We start from the raw sequence: 22,902 nt of genomic DNA, 5'->3' as shown, positions 1-22,902 counted from the left end.
ATCAGTGAAAAGGTGTAATAATACCTTATGAGGTTGTGTGAAGGATGGAATGACATATGTAATGTGCTCAGCATAGTGCTTGATGATAAGGCGTGCTCGAAGACGTTTAATTTATGTAACAAAAATTCATCTAGTGCTTGCTATGTACCAACCACTTCTAAGTACTTTTTCCAAATATTGAAACTTTGTAATAATTCTCTATGGTAGATGTTATTATCTCCATTCTACAGACACAGACTGAGGCAGAGAGTTTAAGCAAGTGGCCGGACGTCACAGCCAGTACGTGGCAAAACTCCTGCAGCCTGCTCTTAGAATTCGCACTCCTTGTCCAGCTCCTGTCCAAATATTTATTATTACTTACGAGAAAACTCTGCAAATTGCAAAGCGCTCTACCACCAAAGATTAGCACCCTAGGGCAAAATGAGCCCTTTACTTCCTCGATGCTCCCCAGCGCTAAGTTCCCAGCGGAGGTTGCAGTGAACCCAGATCGCGCCACTGCACTCCAGCCTGGGTGACCCGGCGAGACTCTCGTCTCAAAAAAAAAAAAAAAAAAAAGCGAGTGAGTGGAGCGTAATTACCCTAGCCAATAGCCTGTAACCACCGCGGCCGCCACTCCCCTTTTCCTGGCCTCGCCCCTCTCCACCCACGACTCCGGCCCCGCCCCTCGTCCCAGGCTGCGACGGAAGAAGAGCCAACGCCTCGCGGGCTTCCACGTACGCACTCTAACGCCTGTCCCCGGAGGAGAACACATCCGGGTCACGGGAGCCGGTGTTTCAGGCTCCGCCCGTTCCCCCCCCCCAAGGGCTAATCCCCACTTCCGACCCTCATAGTCCTTTTCCGCTTCTCTTTCACGTCTCCAGGTGCGCCCGTCTGCGCCCCTCATAGGAACCCGGAGGGTAGCTCTGATCCCGAATCTCCCACAGGCACGAACCTGCTCTGCCGTGTATCTTTGCGGGGCGGCCTGCGCTGAGGCCTGCCGCGCGCGGTGAGTCCGCGCAGACCTGACCCTGCGTCTTGCAGCTCTGTTGAGGCCGCCTCCGACTTCTCGGGATGTCGCGGCCGGGGTCCGCGCAGCGCTGGGCGGCCGCCGCGGGCCGTTGGGGCTGCAGGCTGCTCGCACTGCTGCTGCTGGTGCCTGGACCTGGAGGCGCCTCTGAGATCACCTTCGAGCTTCCTGACAACGCCAAGCAGTGCTTTTACGAGGACATCGCTCAGGGCACCAAGTGCACCCTGGAGTTCCAGGTATCAGGGGCCTAGCAGTCCCTGGGCCCCAACTCGCGGCTCCAGGGTTGGGGGTGTAAGTTGAGGGATGGCACTTTCCTGTCCGTGTTTCCCTGTTCTTAGGCTAATTCAAAAATCGCTTCCAGGTAGCTGATGCCCAGCATTTGACTTTCCTCTAATAAACCTGGAGTGAGAGATGTTAAGACCGGATGTTAAAATGTATGAATTCCAGAAATGCTCCCTCTAGCATTTCTTTCCATTCTCATATTTAAGGCCTATTGAACGTCCTTCCTTAAAATATTCCCTTAAAGAAAATCATTTATATTCTATAGTACCCAGTGTCAACTCTCTACTCCACACTTCCAATTTAATTGAATTTGAAGTATTTTATTATACTACCTTCCAGAGACTGACTTTGACCTGAGAGCTTGTATAGACATATATAGTCATAAATGTTAAATGCAACAATAAAGGTACACACTAGATATAGTGCTGGCAGAAGACAGAAGGATCATTGGGAAATTTAGCTGAGGAGCTGATGTTGGAGCTGAGTCTGCAAGGTAAGTAGCCGTTGCTCTACAAGGCAGCAGAGGAGAGAAGGGGCCCTAGGCAGATATGTTCATGACAGTTCCAGCAGGCCTGAAATTAGCCTGAGCTATATTGCTAACATTTGTGCATGACATTGAAATACACTGAATAACAATAGTTTTGTGACTATAGTTACATATATTAATAGTCACAAAACTATATATTATTAGCTTTAATATAAAGCTATTATAATAGCTTTGTGACTGTGAGTCCAAGGACTTTGGGGGCAGTTTGTACCAGTTTGTCAACATTATTTATCGGTAACAGTGAGGTTGATGATTTGCTCCTGGTCTTGGTGAGACCACACCCCCAACACAGAGCTCTGTTGTTGAGACTAGCTCCATAGCAGGAATATGCCTATGTGACCAGCGAAATATTTAAAAATGTGGTCAAGACTCCATTTTGTGTTCCTTGGTTCCAGGGTGTTTTGTTTGCACACTTGGGTGGTTCCAGGTCTGAAAGAGTATGTGTCTGGCCACAGACCTAACAGAGGGAAGACAAAGGAGCCCACACCTGACCTTTTTAGACCTCTTGCTGTGAGACAGCCTTTGGCTGTGATGTTTTATATTCTTTTCCTTTTGGGACTCTTTTCAGTCCCAAGTTAAATTCTTAACCACTTTATTATACTACCTCCCAGAGACTGACTCTGACCTCAGAGAGCTTACATAGACATATATAGTCATATAATATTATAAACTGTAGATTTATGACATTATAACATACAGTAATAAACTGTAGATTTGCAAATACTGTCATTTTGAGCCCTGTGATTCTTCTTTAGCAAACCCTGTTGAACTTCACTGTCAGTGCAGATGTAAAGCAAAGACTTGTTCAGAGAATTTCTGGTAGTCTGGCATTTTGGGAACATAGAACGAGTAAGGCTGTCAATAAAAGAGGTTCTGAAGCTACCTGGGAGGAAGAACAGTGAATAGTATACCATTGGTAACAGGTTTCGATTTTTCTGCAGGCCACAGGTAATTATCAAAAAGTTTTTAAGTGATTGCTCAATGGGGAATGAGGAAGGATGAGGAGACTGGCACCCCTTCCCAGGAGACATTTGGCATCATGTTAGAAGGGCAGCTAGCTGCATCTAGTAGGTAGAGACCAGGTATGCTGCTTAACGTGCTGTAGTGCACAGGACAGTACAGGGTCCTACAACACAGAATTATTCAGCTCAAAATGGGAATAATGCCAAGGTTGAGAAACCCTGAGTTAGAGGGAGAAGATATTGGGTAGTGGGAAGACCTTTTAGGAAGTTGTGGCAATAGTCGTGTCTGGATTGTGCTTTAGGAATGCGATGAATTTGAGAGGGGCAAAAAGATTGAGAGATCTGTGTGATCGTATGGATAGATAGGGATACTTAGTTTGGGATGATCCTCAATTTCAATAGTAGGCGATTGGATAGGTTTAAAGGGATACTTAACAAGATTACTTGTTTTAAGTTTGATGGAAGAGAAGTGGGGTGATGATAAGTTCTGGTCCTATTCAGTTTGTATGTATGTGTTTGATTATTCAAAATACAATGGTCAGGTATGAATAATTCAGTAGAGCAAAATGAAGTTATTATTTTCACCTGGAGAAAAAGTTACTTTTTGGTGAGGATGGGGATTGGTAAATCCCCAATTGATAAGACATTTTTATATCAAAACATTTTATCTGTATATTAACATTTACATATTTTTACAGTTTCCTAAGTGCATAATTATTTTCATTTGATTATCAAAATGATCTGTAACATAGTTCAGTTAGTATCTTCTCTCTTAAGTGAGAAAAGGTCACACAGGTCACAGATCCTTCTTTTAAATCCACAGTTTGAACTCTGTTCTACTAACCTAGAATGTCAGTATGCTAACCAAGAGGGTTCAAGGTTGAAAATAACAGTCTTGTGCTACCCAATCACATGGTGGTTTGGGAACCCTTCATTCAACCCAATGTCTCTTCCTAATCATCTCTTTCACAAGTGTATACGTTTCCTCTTGTTTCTTCACCTCTCTCCACTCCCTCTTTCTTCCTACTCAGTTCTTTCTCATGTAAGGAAGCCTTTCTCTTTAATCCTTTCCCCCTTTTGTCTCTTAAAATACTTATCCAGTTACCGCAGGAAAAATCTCTCCCTCCTCTGTTAGTACAACCCAAATGGCTGGAAGTGTAACTGATTAAGCATAAGCCCTTGAAAGTAGTTCTACAGTTCTGTTCAGAACTACCTCCAGCCTTCCATTCAGTATGTTTGCCCTTAAGTACTGGCTTTCTAAATAAACAGACTTGTTGTCCTTTATGTTACTCATTTTTGCTTTAATCACAAGTGGTTCAGCAATATTTTGTTTAATCAGTTATGTGTCTCCTGAAAACAAGGTTGTAAATGATTATATACTTTTAGAATAGCCCACTCCATTACTCAACTTGTGTAGTTCAAAACAAAATATATATCAAATTCCATATAACTGACTATAAAAGAACTTAATAAACACAATCCGCTTGTAATTTGGCAGTAAAATGAACTTAAGTTCTATGATAGAAGTATGAATGGGGTGTAATCCTAAGGACTGGCCTACCTTATTACTTCACTGTGTGTGTGCTTGGATGATGCTAATAGGAAAGTGGGTGAGAAAATTTTCAGAAGGAAAATATTGCAGACACTAAGCTTAGAGGTTAAGAATATGACTTTGGAGTTCAAGTTCTGCCTTTCCCACTTAACTGGATGAATACTCTTAAATGGGTCGCATATTTAACATCAGTTTTTCAGTCTGTCAAATGGAAGGAAAAAAGTCTCTTGTAGGGTTGCTGGGAAAATTAAGTGATCTAATAGATCTACATTAATTAGCACAGTTCTCTGGCTAGTTCAAAGTGAATAAAAGTTGGAGGAAACTTGTTCAGTTTCTGTAAAGTTTAGTTGAAGTAAAATCTCCTCCCAACTTCCATCCACTGGTGAAAATTTAAAAATGTAAAATTGTCTGTGATAGTAAAAGTCCTTTGCCCATTACTTTATTGCCATTTTATTAGGAAATCTGATTAAATCTGATTAATTTTTCAAACTTTTCACAGTAATTTTTTTTTTAATCTCTTACAGGTGATTACTGGTGGTCACTATGATGTAGATTGTCGATTAGAAGATCCTGATGGTAAAGTGTTATACAAAGAGATGAAGAAACAGTATGATAGTTTTACCTTCACAGCCTCCAAAAATGGGACATACAAATTTTGCTTCAGCAATGAATTTTCTACTTTCACACATAAAACTGTATATTTTGATTTTCAAGTTGGAGAAGACCCACCTTTGTTTCCTAGTGAGAACCGAGTCAGTGCTCTTACCCAGGTAAATAAAAAAAATCAGCAATATAATGTTGATATATTTAAAAGGAGGAAAAAAGCATAATTTAATATCATGCACTAACTGATGAGCATGGAGTTTCGAGACTAACAATCTTTAAAATCTATCTTAATTCTTACATAGTAGGCATTTCACAGAGAACTTCAAACTTTTATAGTGAAAAATAATGTTGAAAGATTTTATGAACTTTTAAGTGTAAAGAGAAAGAAGCATCAAAATGGGAGGAAGATCACTAAGGTAGAAACATCAGTGGTAAAAGAAGTTTGGGAAGGCTGAGCAGTGTTCCAATCTTCTGAAGCATTTTCTTTAATCCCTAAAGGAATGTTGCTGTCATACTCAGGCTGGTATAACTGGAAGCAAAATGATGCCTACATTAGTAGAGAAATAATACCACATGATAGCCTTTATACCATTACTTAGTGTTACTCAAGCTGCTGTAACAGTAACTTGTGCTGTAACTTTAGGTGAAATATTGAAGATTAATGGTAAGTCATCTCACAAAAATAGTTACAAAAGCTAAATTCGGATTTATTTTGGAGAAATAGAGAAAGCGTAAAAAATTCAAACCCAGTGAACAGCTATTGCTTAGGTGATGAGGACTGCTCTCTATTTCTAGTTCAAATACAGCAAAATCCAAAATGCTTCAAAATCCAAAGCTTTTTTTTTTTTTAGCTCCAACCTGATGCCACAAGTGGAATATTGTACATCTGATCTCATGACACATCATTGAACATATCATATACAGTTGCCTTAAGGCTACATGTATAAGGCGTATATGAAACATAAATGAATTTCATGTCTAGACCTGGGTTCCATCACAAAGATATCTCATTATGTGTACGTAGATATTCCAAAATCTGAAATTCCAAACAATTCTGGTCCCAAACATTTTGGATAAGGGGTACTCAACCTGTATGGGCTTAGATCATATCTAAAAGTTACTCAATTAGGCATGAAAAAGAATTATTTACCACTTATTTGTTAAAAATCTTAAACCGATATTTTAGCGTTCCCAATTTCTATTTAGTCTCTTGGCCAAAGTCATGGTGAAAGAGACAGCTTTTAGAATGTGTAAAAGTCTTAATTCATAAACCTGTTGTAAGAATTAGCAAGATAAATTCAAATACTCTTAATTTTAGAAATGTTCTCTTTATTTTAAGGTCCTGTGTGGAAGACACTTTGCTTTGTAAAATGATATTTCTTTGGGGCCATTACCTTAACCTGTGTCCATTGCTTCATGAATTTTAACTTGTATAAGGTGGCTTGTTCTAAAAACCTAAGTGGGTAAATACAAGAAATGAATGGTAATAAAGCAGTTAGTATCATACCCTTCTTTATCCATGCTACATTTTTTATTTTTCTTAGTCTTATTTTTCTACTTTCAAAAAGATAATGTCTCATATAATAGGGATAGTTATAAAGCAACTTTTCATACTTTAAAATGGAAAATTACCAGCTAGTAATGCAGAATAAATGATAAGAGTTTTACTCTCACCATTTTTTGCCCATTGATAAAATGATAGATTTAGAGTAGGCAATGATCACCAGTCACTACCAAAACCATTAAGTTAAAGGCTGGTGGGGAACTTAATACTGAGTGGATCAGAGTGAATGATCTTTCACAAATGGAGAGACAACTAGACATTATGTGCCTTATGAATAATTTGCAGTAAGAAGTACACAACACTGACTACCAGGCGTTCCCACCCAGAACATTGCACCTGAATCCCATCAAGTCTCTAGCTCTAAATGCCAGTTTACAAGAAATACAGAGGATAAAGGAATAGCATGGGAATGCAATCAGCATAATCCAGTAAGTGGGAAATGCCACAGGATAGGGGTAGATGGCAAGGAAAAAAGAAAAAAACAAGGACAGAAGCCTAAAGATTAAGGAAGACTTGTATCAGCCAAATGATTGTGTTAACCTTACTTGGATTCTCATTTGAAAACCAGTTTTGAAACAGTAGGGGAAATTTGAACACTATTTCCTGACTTTAAGGAACTGTTTTAAATTATTTCATGTGTTACAATACTATTGGGGTTATGTTTTTAAAAAGTGTTACCTTTTAGAAATAAAGTATAAAAGTATTTGTAGCTGAAGTGATAAAATATCTGAGATTTGCTTTAAAAATAATCGGGGAAAATACATGGGGAATGTAGATGAAGCAAGATTAGCCATATGTTAATCTTTATTGACATCATGGAGGTTCATTATACTTTTCTCAATACTTTTGAATATGTATGGAAGTTTTCATTGTAAAAGTTTTTTAAAAATCACATCTCAGGCCAGGCGCGGTGGCTCACGCCTGTAATCCCAGCACTTTGGGAGGCCGAGGCGGGCGGATCATGAAGTCGGTAGTTCGAGACCAGCCTGACCAACATGGTGAAACCCTGTTTGTAATAAAAATACAAAAATTAGTTGGGTGCGGTGGAGTGTGCCTCTAATCCCAGCTACTCAGGAGGCTGAGGCAGGAGAATTGCTTGAACCTGGGAGGTGGAAGTTGCAGTGAGCCAAGCAAATTTTTCATTCCTAGGGGCCCAAAGCAAGGACAACAAAACATTTGACTCTTCTAATAGGCGAATGCAGTTTGTTGGCCTCATAATTTCTTACATTTTTTTAAAAGCACTTTTAATAGAATATTTTAATAATTATTCCTTTCATACTTACTTTGGCAGAACTTTATTAAACGTTATTTTCTAATGTCTATATTCCTTAACTAAAATTAAACTTAGATTTGTTTTTAAATACAGGTTTGTTGCATAAAATAATAATAAAACATATATTTTACCACTAGGATTAAGTTTGCAGCAGTAGAAAAATATTAAACCATGGTATACAAAAAAACTAGTCGCTTAACCTTTCTCAAAACAGACGGTATAATAAATGTATAAAAAGGCAAGCTGTTATCAGCTAAAGGCTCACAAAGTGATTACACAGTGAAACTGAAACTTGCATCCTGTTGGGAACATACATTGGTTTAGTTGACTGGCATGAGGGAAAAGGCTGATTTAACAAATAGATAAATGTAAAAAAAAAAAAAAAAAGTCATTCCTATTCTTACATATCCCTTTCAGATTTAAAAGTTACCTAACGATGTTGATGTAGCTGTTTTAAATATAGTTGAAGTAACTGACTAATTCGGCCTTTTTTTTTGTACTGTGCTTTATTTTTATAGATATTTGGGCTTTGATTTATATTCTCATTATTGATGAGCTCACTGCCATTGTCTTCCTCCTAATTCTTGTTTAAAGAACTTGGGCTAGAAATTCTGTAGTCACCAACCTTAGCTGATAAGTATTTCTGCTATTGTTAGCTTAGTGTTCCATCTGCCCCCTTACTGATGCCATGGCTGTGATATCTCAGTTCGGGAAAACAGCTGCTTCATGAGATCTCTGGCCTTAACAGTTGTCCTAGTGAAAATGAGCAGGGGGGTTTCATTGCAAGGACAACTGGCATAAATGTATGAATGAATGCCAGGTTAGTAGCACGTTAGTCAAAAGAGGAATTGAGATCAAATTGAAAGAAAAGCTGAATATGATAGATGAAGTCTACAGAAAGTATCACACATACTGACTGAAAATATTTCTCTGCAGATGGAATCTGCCTGTGTTTCAATTCACGAAGCTCTGAAGTCTGTCATCGATTATCAGACTCATTTCCGATTAAGAGAAGCTCAAGGCCGAAGCCGAGCAGAGGATCTAAATACAAGAGTGGCCTATTGGTCAGTAGGAGAAGCCCTCATTCTTCTGGTGGTTAGCATAGGGCAGGTATTTCTTTTGAAAAGTTTTTTCTCAGATAAAAGAACCACCACAACTCGTGTTGGATCATAACTACGTTTTGAGAATTGATGCACCATTGCCACTGTAATATTGCTGTCCTCTAATTAATTTTAGGTACTGAAGAACTTAATATTGGCAACATTTTTAAAACCTTACTCATACACTTGTTGGGAGGGATGTACAATGCATATCCCCAAACTGTGGAAAGGACACCTTTTTTTATTTGTAAAGGTGGAAAAACTTTGGAACTCATTTTGGGCTATTCATGTTAAATATTCAACACCAATGATCTACTCTGTTCTGGGTTGTTTCTATCTACTCTTCGCACACTAAACCTTGGTATTTTGATTCCTTTTAACCATTTAAAACTACTTTCTTATAGGTAGTTGATATTTTAAAAACCTTAGATTTAATGTCTACATATGTTAAAGAGGAAGAAAATTGCCTTTTAATTGTTAATAAGAAAACCAAATGTGATGAACTGTAGCCCAAGCCCTATTCTGCACTGTTCAATTTTATGGAGGAAAAAAAGTCTACCATAGGAATGTTAGTTAATATTGATACATCATGGTAAAATTTATTTCTCACTAGCTTAGAAAATGTCAGACTTTTGTTTTTGGGGTTTATGATTTATAACCAGCTATGCTATTTTTTCATAAAGGCATTTGTAGCACACACAGAACATATGTTTCAGTAGCATAAAAGAGTTTATACAGGCCTTAAATATCAGACTGTTTGTAACAGGTAGAAATATTACAAAATAATTTAAGACACTACAATGGGGGCAAATGAAATAGGAAAATTTTTAGTGAGTTACCTGTACTCATTACATTTTCAGTGCTTTTACAAAGAAAAAAGGTGATATGTTTAATTTTAACATTTTAATTGGCTGACTCTTGCCCTTACATGACTTTAATGTCTTTGTGAGTCATTCCCAGCTTAAATTAACAATTGTTAGTATTAGTATCACATAAGTGCCGTACATTTTATCCTCATGGGTGTGATGCACTGAAAAGTTAGTTGCTTTCCTTTTTTCTTTTTTCTTTTTTTCTTTTTTTCTTTTTCTTTTTGTCTTGCATATTTTATTTCTGTAGTTTCTGGTTAGCTACCCTAAAGTGATTAAAAAATTTAGAATGCTATGTGTTTCCTATTTGGTAATCTTCATTGACTGTTCTTTATTTAATGAGTATTAAATACTGCATATTCTATAGACTATAGGGTTTACATTGTGTTTGCACCTCATAACTTGTATAGATTGAGCTGATTGAAATAAGATTTTGTTCCAAGTATTATCTGATAGAATACAAGATGATTCAAAATTATATAGATATTTAAAGCTTTTCTGCTGTTTTTTTTTTTTTTTAATTGCAACTGCTTTTCTGCCATGCCTCTCTTCCCTACCCAAAAGTGATGAGTTCTGAACAAGACAAGACTGTCATATTGTAGAGACTTTGATATGTGATACCATGGAATACTGATTGGATAGCCATCCTAGTCACTTACCAATACTGACTAGAAGTTAACTCTTAATTCTAAGCTATCTTAAAATGCATATATATATACTTCTTGCATGGAAGAGCAAAACAAATTCAAGTTGTCATACTTGGTAATTTCAGATGCCGCAGTATAGCAAAGGGTGAACATGTTTTCAAACCTTTAATTTTTTAAGATATTTGAAGACCAACTAACTACTCCTTAATATTTATCAATGGATTAAGAAGTTTAAGATTTTGCAGATTTATCAATTTGGGTTTTTGTATTGAGGTTGTCTTGCGGCTTTATAAGTGTCCCTTTATATTTAAATTTGAAAGTTTTAAGAACTGATGTTAATGTGATTGATCAGCATGGGCATATGTAAAATGTCCTTTTCTGGTTGCCTCTCTGTGCTATTGTGTTCAGATACTTATACCATAATTAAACAGTAAGGTATAGATCTTGCTGAGTTCGGCATAGATAGTGCACTTATTTAATCTGTGCCTCTCAAAACTTCAGAATATTAGAATATTACCACAAATAATTTTTGGTGAAACTATTGAGATATTAAAATTTTTGAAATCACTGCTGTTACCTGTTATAGAAAATAGTGTGGGCTTAGTCTAGTCTCTGTGTAACTGGTTACATTTTGATGGTTGTCTATACTCAACTGGATATGTATATGTAAATTAGAAAATACATACCTATCCAGACATAAATGTTAAGTAACCTTTTTTTCTTCCTCCAACTACATAATTTGTAGCTCATCATCTTTCCTTAATCCTTTCCTAACTTGTTGCAGCAGTTTGAATTTCCCAAATATTTATGTTTGGACATAATGGCTCAGAATACATATTTGAACATCATAGTTGTATATATTTTTAAAGTAGAATAAATAATGGAAAGCAACTTGATATACAAGTTTATACTAAAATTTCAACTGTGTGAAGATACATTTTAAGGTATTACTTTGCTAATAATCTACACATTCTTTTTTCTATTAAAGAAACGGTTTGTGGTTCACAGTTTTCATCCAAGCTTGGTGATAATCAACTTTGAAAATACAGTGGACTGAAAAGCAAATTTATTCTTTCAAAAATTTCATTTAAATCTCTGTACTATGCATTTTTGTTTCAGTTTGTAAATGTGTAACATTTGTAGTTAAATAGGACAAAGTAGGCCCTATGACTATTTGTTTTCAAAAAATTAAATTAATATATAAATAATTCAGAGGGGTTTTTCATTTACTTTTGAAAAGAAACTTCTTTAACAGGATTGCACCTATCAGTTTCTTGTAGAATAAAAAAAAATCTTTCAACAAACTGACTTCACTTGTTTCTGTCAGGATTTAAATCTTTCTATAGCTCCTTATTACCTTAAAGCCTGGAGTACAGTTCTGTAATGAGAGTGATTATTTATTTGGTATTTTATTAAAATATCTGAGGGACTGTCCAAGAAAGAAGGTGAAAGAGAAATACCACATCTGTACTGCCTAATTGGTAACGTTCTCTTTGCATTCCTTACTGAAAGTTTGTGTAGGTGAAAAGCAGTTAAATCATCAATTGCTTTAAAGAGGTCTTAATTTTTAAGTAAATTAACTTTAGGTTGTATAATACCCAGTTGTATCAATGTTTTTCTTAATAATGTAGTCAGGGGACAGTCTGGTTCCTGGGCACAATTCTCCAAAAACAACAGGGAAATAACTGTAAATATAGGTTAACATTTATTGAATGCCTACCTTGTGCTAGGTGCTGTGCTGAGTATTTGTATTGACACATTTAATCTTTGCAATGTTTCCATGAAATGTATTATTTCCATTTTACAGATGAGGAAACTGAGGCATAGAGGGGTTAAGAAATCTCATATCACACAGTAATTGGCACAGTTTGAATATGAACCATAGCAGTCTGGCCCCAGAGCCCTCTTTCTCAAGCACTATGCAATATTGCCTTACAAAAAACCAATTAAGGATAGTTCTCTGAAGGCTTAGCTATCTTGAATTCACTACAGCTCAGTAGCGGTTCAGTGCTTTGGCTTTGAAGTCACAGCCAAGTTCAAGTCATGGTTGTGTGACTTTGGATTTTATTAACTATATATTTCTGTTTTCCATCTGCTGCTAAGGTGATGCCATCTGGTATAATGAGAATGAAATGAGATGTTTATTAAACACTGAGGATCAGTGCCTAGCATATACAAGCATTTAGTAATTATATTTTTTATCATTAGTCTAATTCTGGTCTCTTGATCTTTCTTTAGTTCCTAAAGTCCTTACTATGGCTTCTATTTATGTGACTCTTACATGAACAATACATGACACAAATACAGTGTTTGAATGTCTGTCATGCACATGATGGTCACTAGAAGTTTCAAAAATGAATAAGACTGACTGGGCGCAGTGGCTCATGCCTGTAATCCCAGCACTGTTGGAGGTCCAGGTGGGCGGATCACTTGAGGTCAGGCGTTCAAGACCAGCCTGGCCAACATGGTGAAACCCTGTCTCTACTAAAAATACAAAAAGTAATGGGGCATGGTGGTGCATGCCTGTAATTCCAGCTACTCGGGAGGCTGAAGCAGGAGAATCACTTGAACCTGGGAGGCAGAGGTTGCAGTGAGCCAAGATTGCACCACTGCAGTCCAGCCTGGGCAACAGAGCGGGACTTGGTCTCAAAAAAAAAAAAAGTGAATAAGATAGTCTGACCTCCAGGAACATAACCTAGATGGTGTAGATAGGATAACTGTATGAGCAACTAATGTTACACAGGTAGTGAAGCAGAGTGGACTCTAAGGGTCTAAGGTATTTACAGGGTGCTAGAGGAAGAAGAGAATATATAGGTCAAAAGACTTATTTCTTAGGGAGTTTTACATCATCTCCCCACAGTGGAAGCCCTGGTTATGTGACTATGCCAGTAATTGAGTGGTTTAATCTCCAGTTTAGGGATATGGGTATTAACCAGTCCCTCCTGCTACAGATTAAAAGACATATTCTTTAATTTTGTTAACAATAAAGGTGATGTTTGATCTCCTGAGTAACTTCTCCATCTCAGGAGTTTCCAAATTCTGGAGGAAAATACAAGGATATTATCCTATTTTTATCATTAAGAATCAGCTTCCTTCCTGAAATGTAGGTACTAAAGTGACACTGGTCTGGCGTACGCTTTTTAGTGCTGGATGATTCCTAATGATCACTACTATCTTGAAAAGGCAACAGCATAAGAATTTGATTAATAATTGTTCAAAGAACAAAGTCTACCCAGAATTTCATCATTCTTTTTGGTGTATTTCAGTTATTTTTATAGACACACAAAAAAATTTATTGTTTAAAGAAATTGGTATTGTACTTTCTATAACAAATTTTTACACTTTTACATTTGTGAAATCTATCATATAGAAGAGAGCATTTAGCGTGTACAATCTAATGAGAAATAAAGTTATAAAACAGATACTCATATATCCAATGCTCAGGTTAAGAAATGTAACATTGCCAATACCTTAGAAAAGCTCCTATGTATCCTTTCCTGGTCAGTTTCCTGAATCACCCCAAGAGAGAGAACCAATATTCTGCTTGTAATGCAAATAATCTTTTCTTTGTATTTTTACCAGTTAAGTATACTAGTTCTCACGCTTTTTAAAACATAATTTCTAAGCCATCATAAACTGATACTTTCATAAATACAAAATCATGTACTTGAATGTATTGGCACTGTCAGATTACTATCAGCATTTCTAAATGTTTATGAATGTTTACTCACTTTATATGCTTACCTCTCCATCAGCCAATGACAGTTGATCAATATGGGATCAATATGGGACCACACTTTGAGTAGTACTGATGTCTGCATTCCTTAAAAATAGTCGAAACAGGTAGAAGTAAACATTAATAAAATTTAATAAAGTATTAAATTCTATTTAATAAATAGAAATGTCACTTTTTTGTGACTTGCTGAACATTTAGTACCATCCATGATGATGCATATGACTATAGTTTTTGTTACTGTGTTTATTATTAATATTACTACTGTTATGTATTTCTTCCGTGAAGGCATTTGGAGCATTCCACCTTTTTTGCTATTTTGAACAAAGCCACTATGAACATCCTTGTATATATGTCAGGTTGTACGTGTGTATGATCTCTTGAGAATACATCCAGCAGTGGAATTGGTGGGTCATAGGATATGTGTATCTTCAAATTTGCTAGGTAATACCTAACTTTTCCAAAGTAATTATGTCCATCAGTGCTTTCACCAGCAGTATTAAAAGGTTCCGCATTTGGTATTGTTAGACTTTAAAACTTTGGAAAATCTAGGCTTGTAATGGTACCTCATTGTTGCTTAATTTGCATTTCCATGAGGTTATTTTTTTCTACAAATTTATCTAACATTTGGATTTCCCCTTTTTGCAAAATTGCTGTTTAAATCATTTGCCCATTTTTAACAGTTTTATTGACTTTTTTTGGTTAATAAAATTCCTTCATATACTGAGACTACTTAATCATTTGGTTATAACTATTTCCAATATCTTCTCAAAGTTATTTACTTTCTGCTCCTAGTGAAATGTATCCATCTTCTTCTCTATTTTTGGTGTTTTTGTGTCTTATTTAAAAAATACTTCCCTCTCCTTAGGTCATGAATATCTTCTGTACTGTGTTCTAAAATATGTGTAGTTTTGTCTTCCACTCAAACTGAATTTTGTTTTGTGGGTGAGGGTAGGTATCCAGGTTCTTTTTTTTCCCCTTGCTTCTTGAAAAGTCATCTTTCTCAATTGGTTGAACATGCCATTTCTGTCATCTATGAAATGTTCATATTTACATGAATCTATTTCTGGGCTCTCTTTTATTCCATTGATCAATTTGCCCGTATATCAGTAACACACTGTCTTAATTACTAAAGCTTTTAAAAGTCTTGATATTTGGTAAAATAAGTCTTTTTATACCTTGTTCTTCAAGATTTTGGTTGTGATCATTTCTTTGCACTTTTATACAAATTTTAGAATTTCAACAAAACAAAATTGTTAGGATTTTGATTGGGATTGTATTTTATCTGTGAACAAATTCTTTACAATAGTACATTTTTTGGTGAGTTAATGTTGTCTTTCCATTGTATCTTTGAATAAAGTCTTATAATTTTCTTCATAGAAATACTGTATACATATATTTTGTTAATCTTACTTTCTTGTATCTTTATGTTTTTGATGCTGTCATCATAAATGGTATCTTTTAAGTTTTTAATTTTTTGTTGGTTTGTGGGAATACTTTTTAAATTGATTTTTCTATTCAGCAACCTTGCCTACTACTAACTCCATTCTACAAGTCTCAATATCTAGCATTTTAGTTATTCATTAACTGCAAAGTTTTTTTTTCATTATCACTACTACTCTTTGATCCATAGATATTATTTGGAACTATAATTTCCAAATATGAATATTTAAGTTTTCCTTTATTGTTGATTTTTTAACATAATTGAATTGTGATCAGAGGATATATTCTCTATATGATTTAAATTCTTTGAAATGTGTTAATGGTTGCTTTATGGCTAAGTGGCTGGTTTTTATAAATTTTAGGGTGCTTGAAAAGAAAGTTCTACAGTTATTTATGTTCATTAATCATTTTAGTCGTGTTCATTAATCATTTTTCAAGTCTTCAGTATCCTTAGTGGTGATTTTTTTGTTTTTGGTATATGTCTCTCGATTACTAAGATAATTGTGTTAAAATCTAGCTAGCATGATTTTAGATGTGTCTGTGTGATTCTTTCAGGTTCTCTCTTTTTCTATTTTGGGGACATACTGGGATACAAATGTACAATTGTATTTTCCAGGTTAATTGAAAGAACCTTTATCATTACAAAATTATCTTTATTTCCACTAATACATTTTGCCTTAAAATTAATTTTATTTGATATTAATGTAGCTACATGAGCTTTCGTTTGACTATCACTTGTGTAGTATATCATTTTCCACAGTTTTACTTTCAGCCTTTATATATATTTATTTTTTAGAGGTGCCTCTTATTTATATCATATTGCTGTTACTATTACTATGTGTCCTATCTGTTCTGTGTTTCTTTTTCTCTACTTTTTTTTTTTGATTGTTGTTGTTGTTGTTGTTACTCCTTTTTTTTCTCTAGCTATTAGATTGGAAGTTGTGTATATTTCTGTTCATGGTTATTCTAGAAATTTCATTATGCATCTCTGACTTACCAAAGCCTAAACTTGCCCAGACTTCTGGGCAGTACAGTAGCCTTAGAACACGTTAACTCCATTTACTGTCCTCCCAGCTTATATACTGTGGTTGTCACATATGTTGTATCTCTTTAAATGTAAGTCATTACTATTGTTTTATATAGCTAATATTGACTTAGATTTACCCACAAATTTACCACCTTTCTTACTCTCCATTCCTTGCTGTGTCTTTGAGCTTTCATCTGGAGTAATTTTTCTTTTGCCTGAGTATACGTTTAGAATTTACTTTAGTGCAGTTCACCTGGTGGCACATTTACTTTGTTCTTGTTTTTTGAAATGTCGTTATTTTGCCTTCTTTTTGAAGGACTTCCCCCTGCCCCCCACTTGACAGAATTCTAAATGGATGGTTATCTAGAAAGGTAAAGATAACTTTCTGTTGTATTCTGACTTCCATTGTTACTGGGAAGAAGTCACCTGTCAGTCTATTGCTCCATTGAGACTAATCCATTTTTTTTCCTCTGGTTGCTTTCAGGATTTTCTCTTTGTAATTATTATTATTATTATTATTATTATTTTATTTATTTTTTTGGAGTTTCATTATGTTGTATATAAGGGGATTTTATTGTATTTTCCCACTTGGGCTTTGTTTGGCATCTTGGATCTGTGGGTTGATACGTCAGTTCTGGAAAATTCTCAACCATCATTGATTTGTTCAAATTTTGTTTAGAATCTTACATCTGTATTCATGAGAGATGTTGGTCTGTGGTTTTCTGTTTTTGTAATGTCTTTTGTCTGATTAGTATGATACTAATGCTGGCTTAATAGAATGATTTCACAAGTATTCCCTCCTCTTGAATTTTTTTGAAGAGTATGTGTAGGATTGGTATTATTTCTTCCTTAAATGTTTTGGTAGAGCTCACTTTACCATTGAAATCACCTGGACGTGAAGTTTTCTTTGTGGGAACATTTTTCACTATACCTTTAATTTCTTTGATAGATGTAGGGCTTTTAAAATAAAATGTTTTATCTTGACTGAGTTTGTCTTTTAAGGATTTTTTCAATTTCATCTAAATTGTTGAAGTTGCTGGCATAAAGTTGTTCCTAATCCTTTTAATAACTGGTATGTCGTGTTACCTCTCTCATTTCTAATATTGGTAATTTGCATCTGGTCTCTTTTTTCTTGACTTACCTGGCTAGAAGTTTATTGATTTTGAAATCTTAGTAAACCATCTTTTGGTTTTATTTCTGGGGGAATAAAGTACCATAATCAAGCTTAGTAATCCTTTTTCTTACCTTCCTCCAGGATTTTGACTAGATGGGATTCTTTGTCTAATGAAGTGACCTAAACCTTCATTTCTACAGAATGGAGCCGTTGATAGGCCTGTCTTGTTGCAGTTTTCCACTGACTAGGACTGTTAGCACTAAGGGGCATTCCGGTGAATTTCCTAGTTTCCAGATATAGCCTTCTTGTTTCCATTGTATAACAGAAACACAGTTTTCCTCTGATAACTGGAATTAGCTATGCTGGCCAGTCCATTGAGCTGCTTTTCTGTTAGTTTAATGGCATGAGGAACCTCAAAAGACCAGGGCCAGTCTCAGCTCCTAAATCATCAAAACGTGATTCTTTTTCCTGAAGGAAGTGTTCTACTCTTAGACTCTAGAATTTCTAAACCCACCGAGCCCAACATTTTGGGAATGGGAAGCAAAAATTATTCATGTAGATTCTTAGGTATGCTATTGAACAGAAACACTCCTTCTACCCTTTGGCTCTGAGACCTGTGCATCCTGGTAGTGGGGAGACAACTCCATATACTGACTGCATATTAAATTAATATACCACATTCTATGGGATAGCACCCTACCTTTTCATGATGTTGCCTCCCAGATACCTCTGTAACTGAGCTCTCATTTAGCCACTCAACCATTCTATCAAGCTAGCTACTTCTAGGAGATAAATCATGTGTTAAAACCATTGAATTCACTTCCATTGCCATAAACTGTGTACCTGGTTGGAAGAAATGTTTTTGGGATTCCTATGCAATGGATAAAACCCTCAGAAATGTGAAGAATATTAGTGCCAGTGGAAACACTGCAGGCAGAGAATGCAAATTCATACCTTGAATGTGAATTATCTTTGTGAAGACAAAGTGCTACCTATTTCTTATGGAAATTGCCCAGTGTAACCATCATGTTACCGGGTTGCCAGCAAGTCTCATTGAGAATAATGCCATATTAGGAACCCAGCCTTGGAAATATAGTCACACTCCACATTGTTGCCAGGTTGGACACTCAGCAAGGATAGTAGCCAAATAGTGTAGGTGAGGAGAAGACCATACTATTGAACCTCCATCATTGCTTTGATGGCCGCTTGGTACGTGGGCCCATTAACCAAGCCCTGGATTGGCTGGAGAAAGACTGACATCTACCAGACAATTCATCTTGTTCCCCTTATTACTGAAAATCTTCTCCACCTGATGTATCCTATTAGGCACTTATGTGGGACATGAATATCTTCACATGCCCTCACCACTCCAAGAGGGTTATCTGTAAGCCTCACTGACAGATCTTTTACAAATTTTTCCATTTTGTTCTTTCCAATAACCTAAAAGCTGGATGATCCATTAGACACTGCCTATAAGTCAGTATATTTATCAGTTCGTCATGTCGTCCCCGCCTTTTTTGAATGTGAATAACCAGGTATGTAGCTAGCATTTGCCCACTAGGAAGATTCCCTGTCCCCATTACCATAGATCTGAAATTGTCTCACTTCTTTACATACCTGTCCGTCTCCCAGCTTAGACTATAAAATCTCCATGAGAACTAGGACTGTGTCTCCTGTTCACACAATATCCCTAATGCCTAGCACATAGAATGTACTCTAACCATATGTGGCATGAGTGATTGATGCATTTTCTTGAACATTTGGAGAGGAAATGTTAAGCAATTAAACTTGTAACCAGTTTAAGGTTTTTTTTTTAGTACATGTGACTGTATTATGAAGAACAATGCAAAATTTGGAGCAATTTAAAAAGATGAAACAGTTCAAGTAAATTTGCCCATGATACTAGTGACTTCAGGCTCTTTTATGTATGCAACCTAAGTGATGAATAGGTAAGTATGCGTTTATGGAATCTCATTGGTGGTATTTCAGTGGAAAGAGTTGAAAAGCTCTGATTTTGAAGGGTTGCCAGAGAAAGAGGAACAGGCAGAGGAAACTGAAAGAAGAATTTTAACAAGCAGGATGAGCATAAAGGCAAAGTGGGGTTGTCAACATCAAGGAAACAGTATTGGGAGACAATGGTCAACTCTGTCAATCGCCAAAGAGAGACTCCCAGGAAAAATGAGGGCAACAAAAGTATCAATGGATTTAGGAGGCCACTGCTTACCCAAAGAGTTTAGGTAGAATTGTTGGGAGGTGCAGTGGTTGGAGAATCAACTGCATGAATAATGAATTGTGTTGACACGGTACATAATACGGTATTTCTGACTACATTGTGGCATTTCACCAAGTAATTACTACCTGAAGTGCCTACCTTCAGTAAGCCATCCTGTTGTTGGATGGGGAAAGAGGAGGAGGAAATAACTCTTAGCTTTACCTGTACTGTGCTTCTGAGACCCAGGTATGAACCTTCACTCCCAATTTGCTATCCATGTTCTCATCCGATGTTCAGTAACTGGGTTCTCCTTTGGCAGGGAGTAGGTATTGCCTGAGAATTAAAAGGGGAGGGGAGATTTCTGAACTGGAGCTCTTAGGTTATGACTAGGATTGGGTGCCTGAGGAAGCAATGGAGAGCTTTATAAGGCTTCTTATGCTTCATTTACCTAATTGCTTTTTTTTTCTCTCCTGATGTTCAGTGGAGTTCCAATCTGTTCAGTTGTGGAGAACGAACCTGAGAAAAGGGATCTTTCTCAGGGCAGTTTTTGGCGGCAGGGGCGGTTGTGCTGCACACCCTAGTCAGGGGTATGGTTGGCTGCAGTAGTCAAGTGAGACAGCCGCAAAGGGACAGGAAATGTCGAGACTATCTTAGGGAACCAGGAGAGTCCCTGTACCTCTGAAGGGTCTAGGGTTTGGTCTGTAAGGAGCAAACATGGTGGAATTCCTTTCTAGATTTTTCTGGGCCTCGAAGTCTGGTTTTTGGGGTACATGCCAAAAAAGAAAGGGCAGAGAGAGTCCACTAGCCTCGGTGACAGTTCCCCATTGTGGTTTCCCCTCCTCCACCCTTCTTTGCAAGCTCCTTCCTTCTGCCGAGAGTTATCCCGCCACATTAACCCCTGACTCGCAGCTGGACCGCCCCGGCCCGGAGCGCCACATCCCGGGTGGGGCCCGCTGCGGCAACGCAGCAGCCCGGCCGGCCAGGAGTGGCCCTTCGGGAGCGGCAGGGCGGGCGTCAACAGCAGTCAGGCCTGGCGAGAGGCGACCTCCAAGGGCTGAGGCAGCGCGTCTCCAAAGGCGTGGGGTCTCTGCTGCCCGCGACTCACGCGCGTCCCGACTCCGCAAGCACGGCGGGGAGCAGGCTGCTGTGGTCTCGAGGACTGGGTTGCGGCCCGCCCGCCGTGTAGGGGGCGGCCCCAGCCTCTCGACGCCCGGGGCAAGACGCCCACCGCCTGGGGCGCTCTCTGGGCCAGAAAGGAAGACAGAAAAGCCACGGGCTAACCGTGGCGGCGCTCGCCTGCAGGCAAGTACCGGGCACTCTGGCGGGGGCCGCTGCCGAGGGCGCGGGGTGGGCTGGGGGCCAGGCCGCCAGGGGCGCGGGGTGGGCTGGGGGCCAGGCCGCCTGCGCTACCTCCCCAGCCCACCCTACCGGACGGCGCGGGTGCTGGCGCTGCTGTCCCCAGTAGGGGCGGGCGAGCAGGCAGGCCTTTCCGTCTCTTGGGTTACTCTGAAGGGAAAATCCGCACAGCTGTCTGCCTTTTTGTTTCATTTTGACTAGAAAACCCATTTTCGAAAATACACCTCAGAACCATAAGCAAATAGCCCAGAGTCTTAAATGCTCTAAAGGCTCTGGATGAGCCCCTGCCAGGCACACTGAACCAGTGCTGGAGGTTTTGGCGTGGGTTTTTCCTACTTGGCTTTTTGTCCAAAGCTAATTTGGATAAAAATAGTTTGACTGGCAGCTGTGAGCTATTTTTCAGTATATTAGGACCTCACCAGCTTTCCATGGTAGTAAACTTTTTTTAAAAAAAGAAAGTCTTTTAAAATATTCTCACATTATTTTTTTAATTTATCCTTTTAATTTTGGAAAGCAAGGGTGAGAAAGGCTATATGATCTGGAGGTAAAAATACACCACTGTATAGAGTTGAAGTGTTATCCCCTGAACCCGCATTGCACGTCTACAAAGGAGAAGAACTTGTCCTTCTCCAAGTGTTTAGTATTCCTTAGATTAGTGTTTTTCAAACAAGCCTGATGGGAAGACGCATTTGGGACTTTTGTTTAAAATGCATCCCCCCTACCTCTGAAAGTTTAATTTGGTAAGCTTGATTTCCAGAATCTGTATTTCTATTTTTTTATTATTTAATTTCATTTTATGTTCTGGGATACTTGTGCAGGTTTGTTACATACATAAACGTGTGCCATGGTGGTTTGCTGCACCTATCAGCCCATCAATCCTTACATTTTAATATTTTGAAGTAGTAGGTTGGTTATCAATGGAGTTAAGCCACTCCATTTTATATTTCATTCAAGTCAGAAAATAGATAAGCAGATATAGGATATTGACACCTGCATTTGAAGCAAAGTAAATGTGACATGTACGTCTTACTGTATGGAACTTGAAGTACAAATCATGTTTACACTGTTGAATCATGCACACCTATATATCTGTTGAGTCATTTGTTCCTTATGATATTCTTAAAATGTATTCATTTAACAAATATCTGCTGTTAAATCTTTTGTCTTTAATCCCCCTAGACCACACATCCCATTCTAGGTCCCACTCCACTACTTTGCTTATTTTTATAACAAACAAACAAAAATCGTCTTTGAAAGATTTACCTCTAAGTCTCCATTTTCATTTCCCCTGTTTCCTCCTACCCCCTCTCATCTGAGGCTTTTTGTCCCCATTACCCCCTACATGGACCTGACATTGCCAATGGCTGTCTTGTGAAATCCTGTATCTGTGCACAGTTCTTATCTTTCCTGACCCCTCAGTAGCATTTGATCACTCCCTCCTCCTTAATATTCTTTCTTCTTCACTAATGTTCTGCACTAATATTCTTTTTTCTTCACTTGGCTTCCAGGTCACCACATTCTCTTGCATTTCATTCTGCTTCTTTGTGTCTCCAGGCTTCCCCACCACTAAATCTTAGTATGCCACAAAATTCATTTCTTGGCCATATTTTTC

General features: G+C 37.6%; 2 protein-coding genes and 1 long non-coding RNA gene across 4 annotated transcripts in view; 2 read left to right on the top strand and 1 right to left on the bottom strand.

The window, feature by feature from the left end:
• The first annotated feature begins 667 nt into the window (after positions 1-667).
• On the top strand, positions 668-11,709 carry TMED7 (transmembrane p24 trafficking protein 7). Its single transcript, XM_009208913.3, has 3 exons — positions 668-1,242; positions 4,874-5,119; positions 8,729-11,709. The coding sequence occupies exons 1-3, from the start codon at positions 1,051-1,053 to the stop codon at positions 8,963-8,965; spliced, it is 675 nt and encodes a 224-aa protein (XP_009207177.1). The 5' UTR covers positions 668-1,050; the 3' UTR covers positions 8,966-11,709.
• On the bottom strand, positions 5,134-14,556 carry LOC103885340. Its single transcript, XR_004183804.1, has 3 exons — positions 14,150-14,556; positions 6,350-6,410; positions 5,134-5,484 (listed from the first exon to the last, which is right to left on the bottom strand). It is a non-coding gene; the product is annotated as an uncharacterized LOC103885340 (long non-coding RNA).
• Positions 14,557-14,909: 353 nt separating this feature from the next.
• The window catches only part of TICAM2 (toll like receptor adaptor molecule 2), a 29,888-nt gene continuing 21,895 nt past the window's right edge, over positions 14,910-22,902 (top strand). The window contains exon 1 of one of the 2 annotated variants that reach the window (XM_009208914.2): positions 14,910-21,236. The gene's annotated coding sequence lies outside the window, so the exon portion shown is untranslated. The remainder of the gene's footprint in view (positions 21,237-22,902) is intronic. The other variant, XR_648371.4, reaches the window with a different exon arrangement.

This window comes from Papio anubis, chromosome 5 (genome assembly GCF_008728515.1).
Source record: "Papio anubis isolate 15944 chromosome 5, Panubis1.0, whole genome shotgun sequence".
Taxonomy (NCBI): Eukaryota; Metazoa; Chordata; class Mammalia; order Primates; family Cercopithecidae; genus Papio; species Papio anubis.
This window is presented reverse-complemented; position numbering and strand designations above follow the sequence as displayed.

Coding starts and splice junctions, on each gene's coding strand:
- TMED7 (XM_009208913.3), top strand. CDS start 1,051: ATGTCGCGGCCGGGGTCCGCGCAGCGCTGGGCGGCCGCCGCGGGCCGT. Junction 1,243..4,873: donor AGTGCACCCTGGAGTTCCAG/GTATCAGGGGCC, acceptor AATCTCTTACAG/GTGATTACTGGTGGTCACTA. Junction 5,120..8,728: donor GAGTCAGTGCTCTTACCCAG/GTAAATAAAAAA, acceptor ATTTCTCTGCAG/ATGGAATCTGCCTGTGTTTC.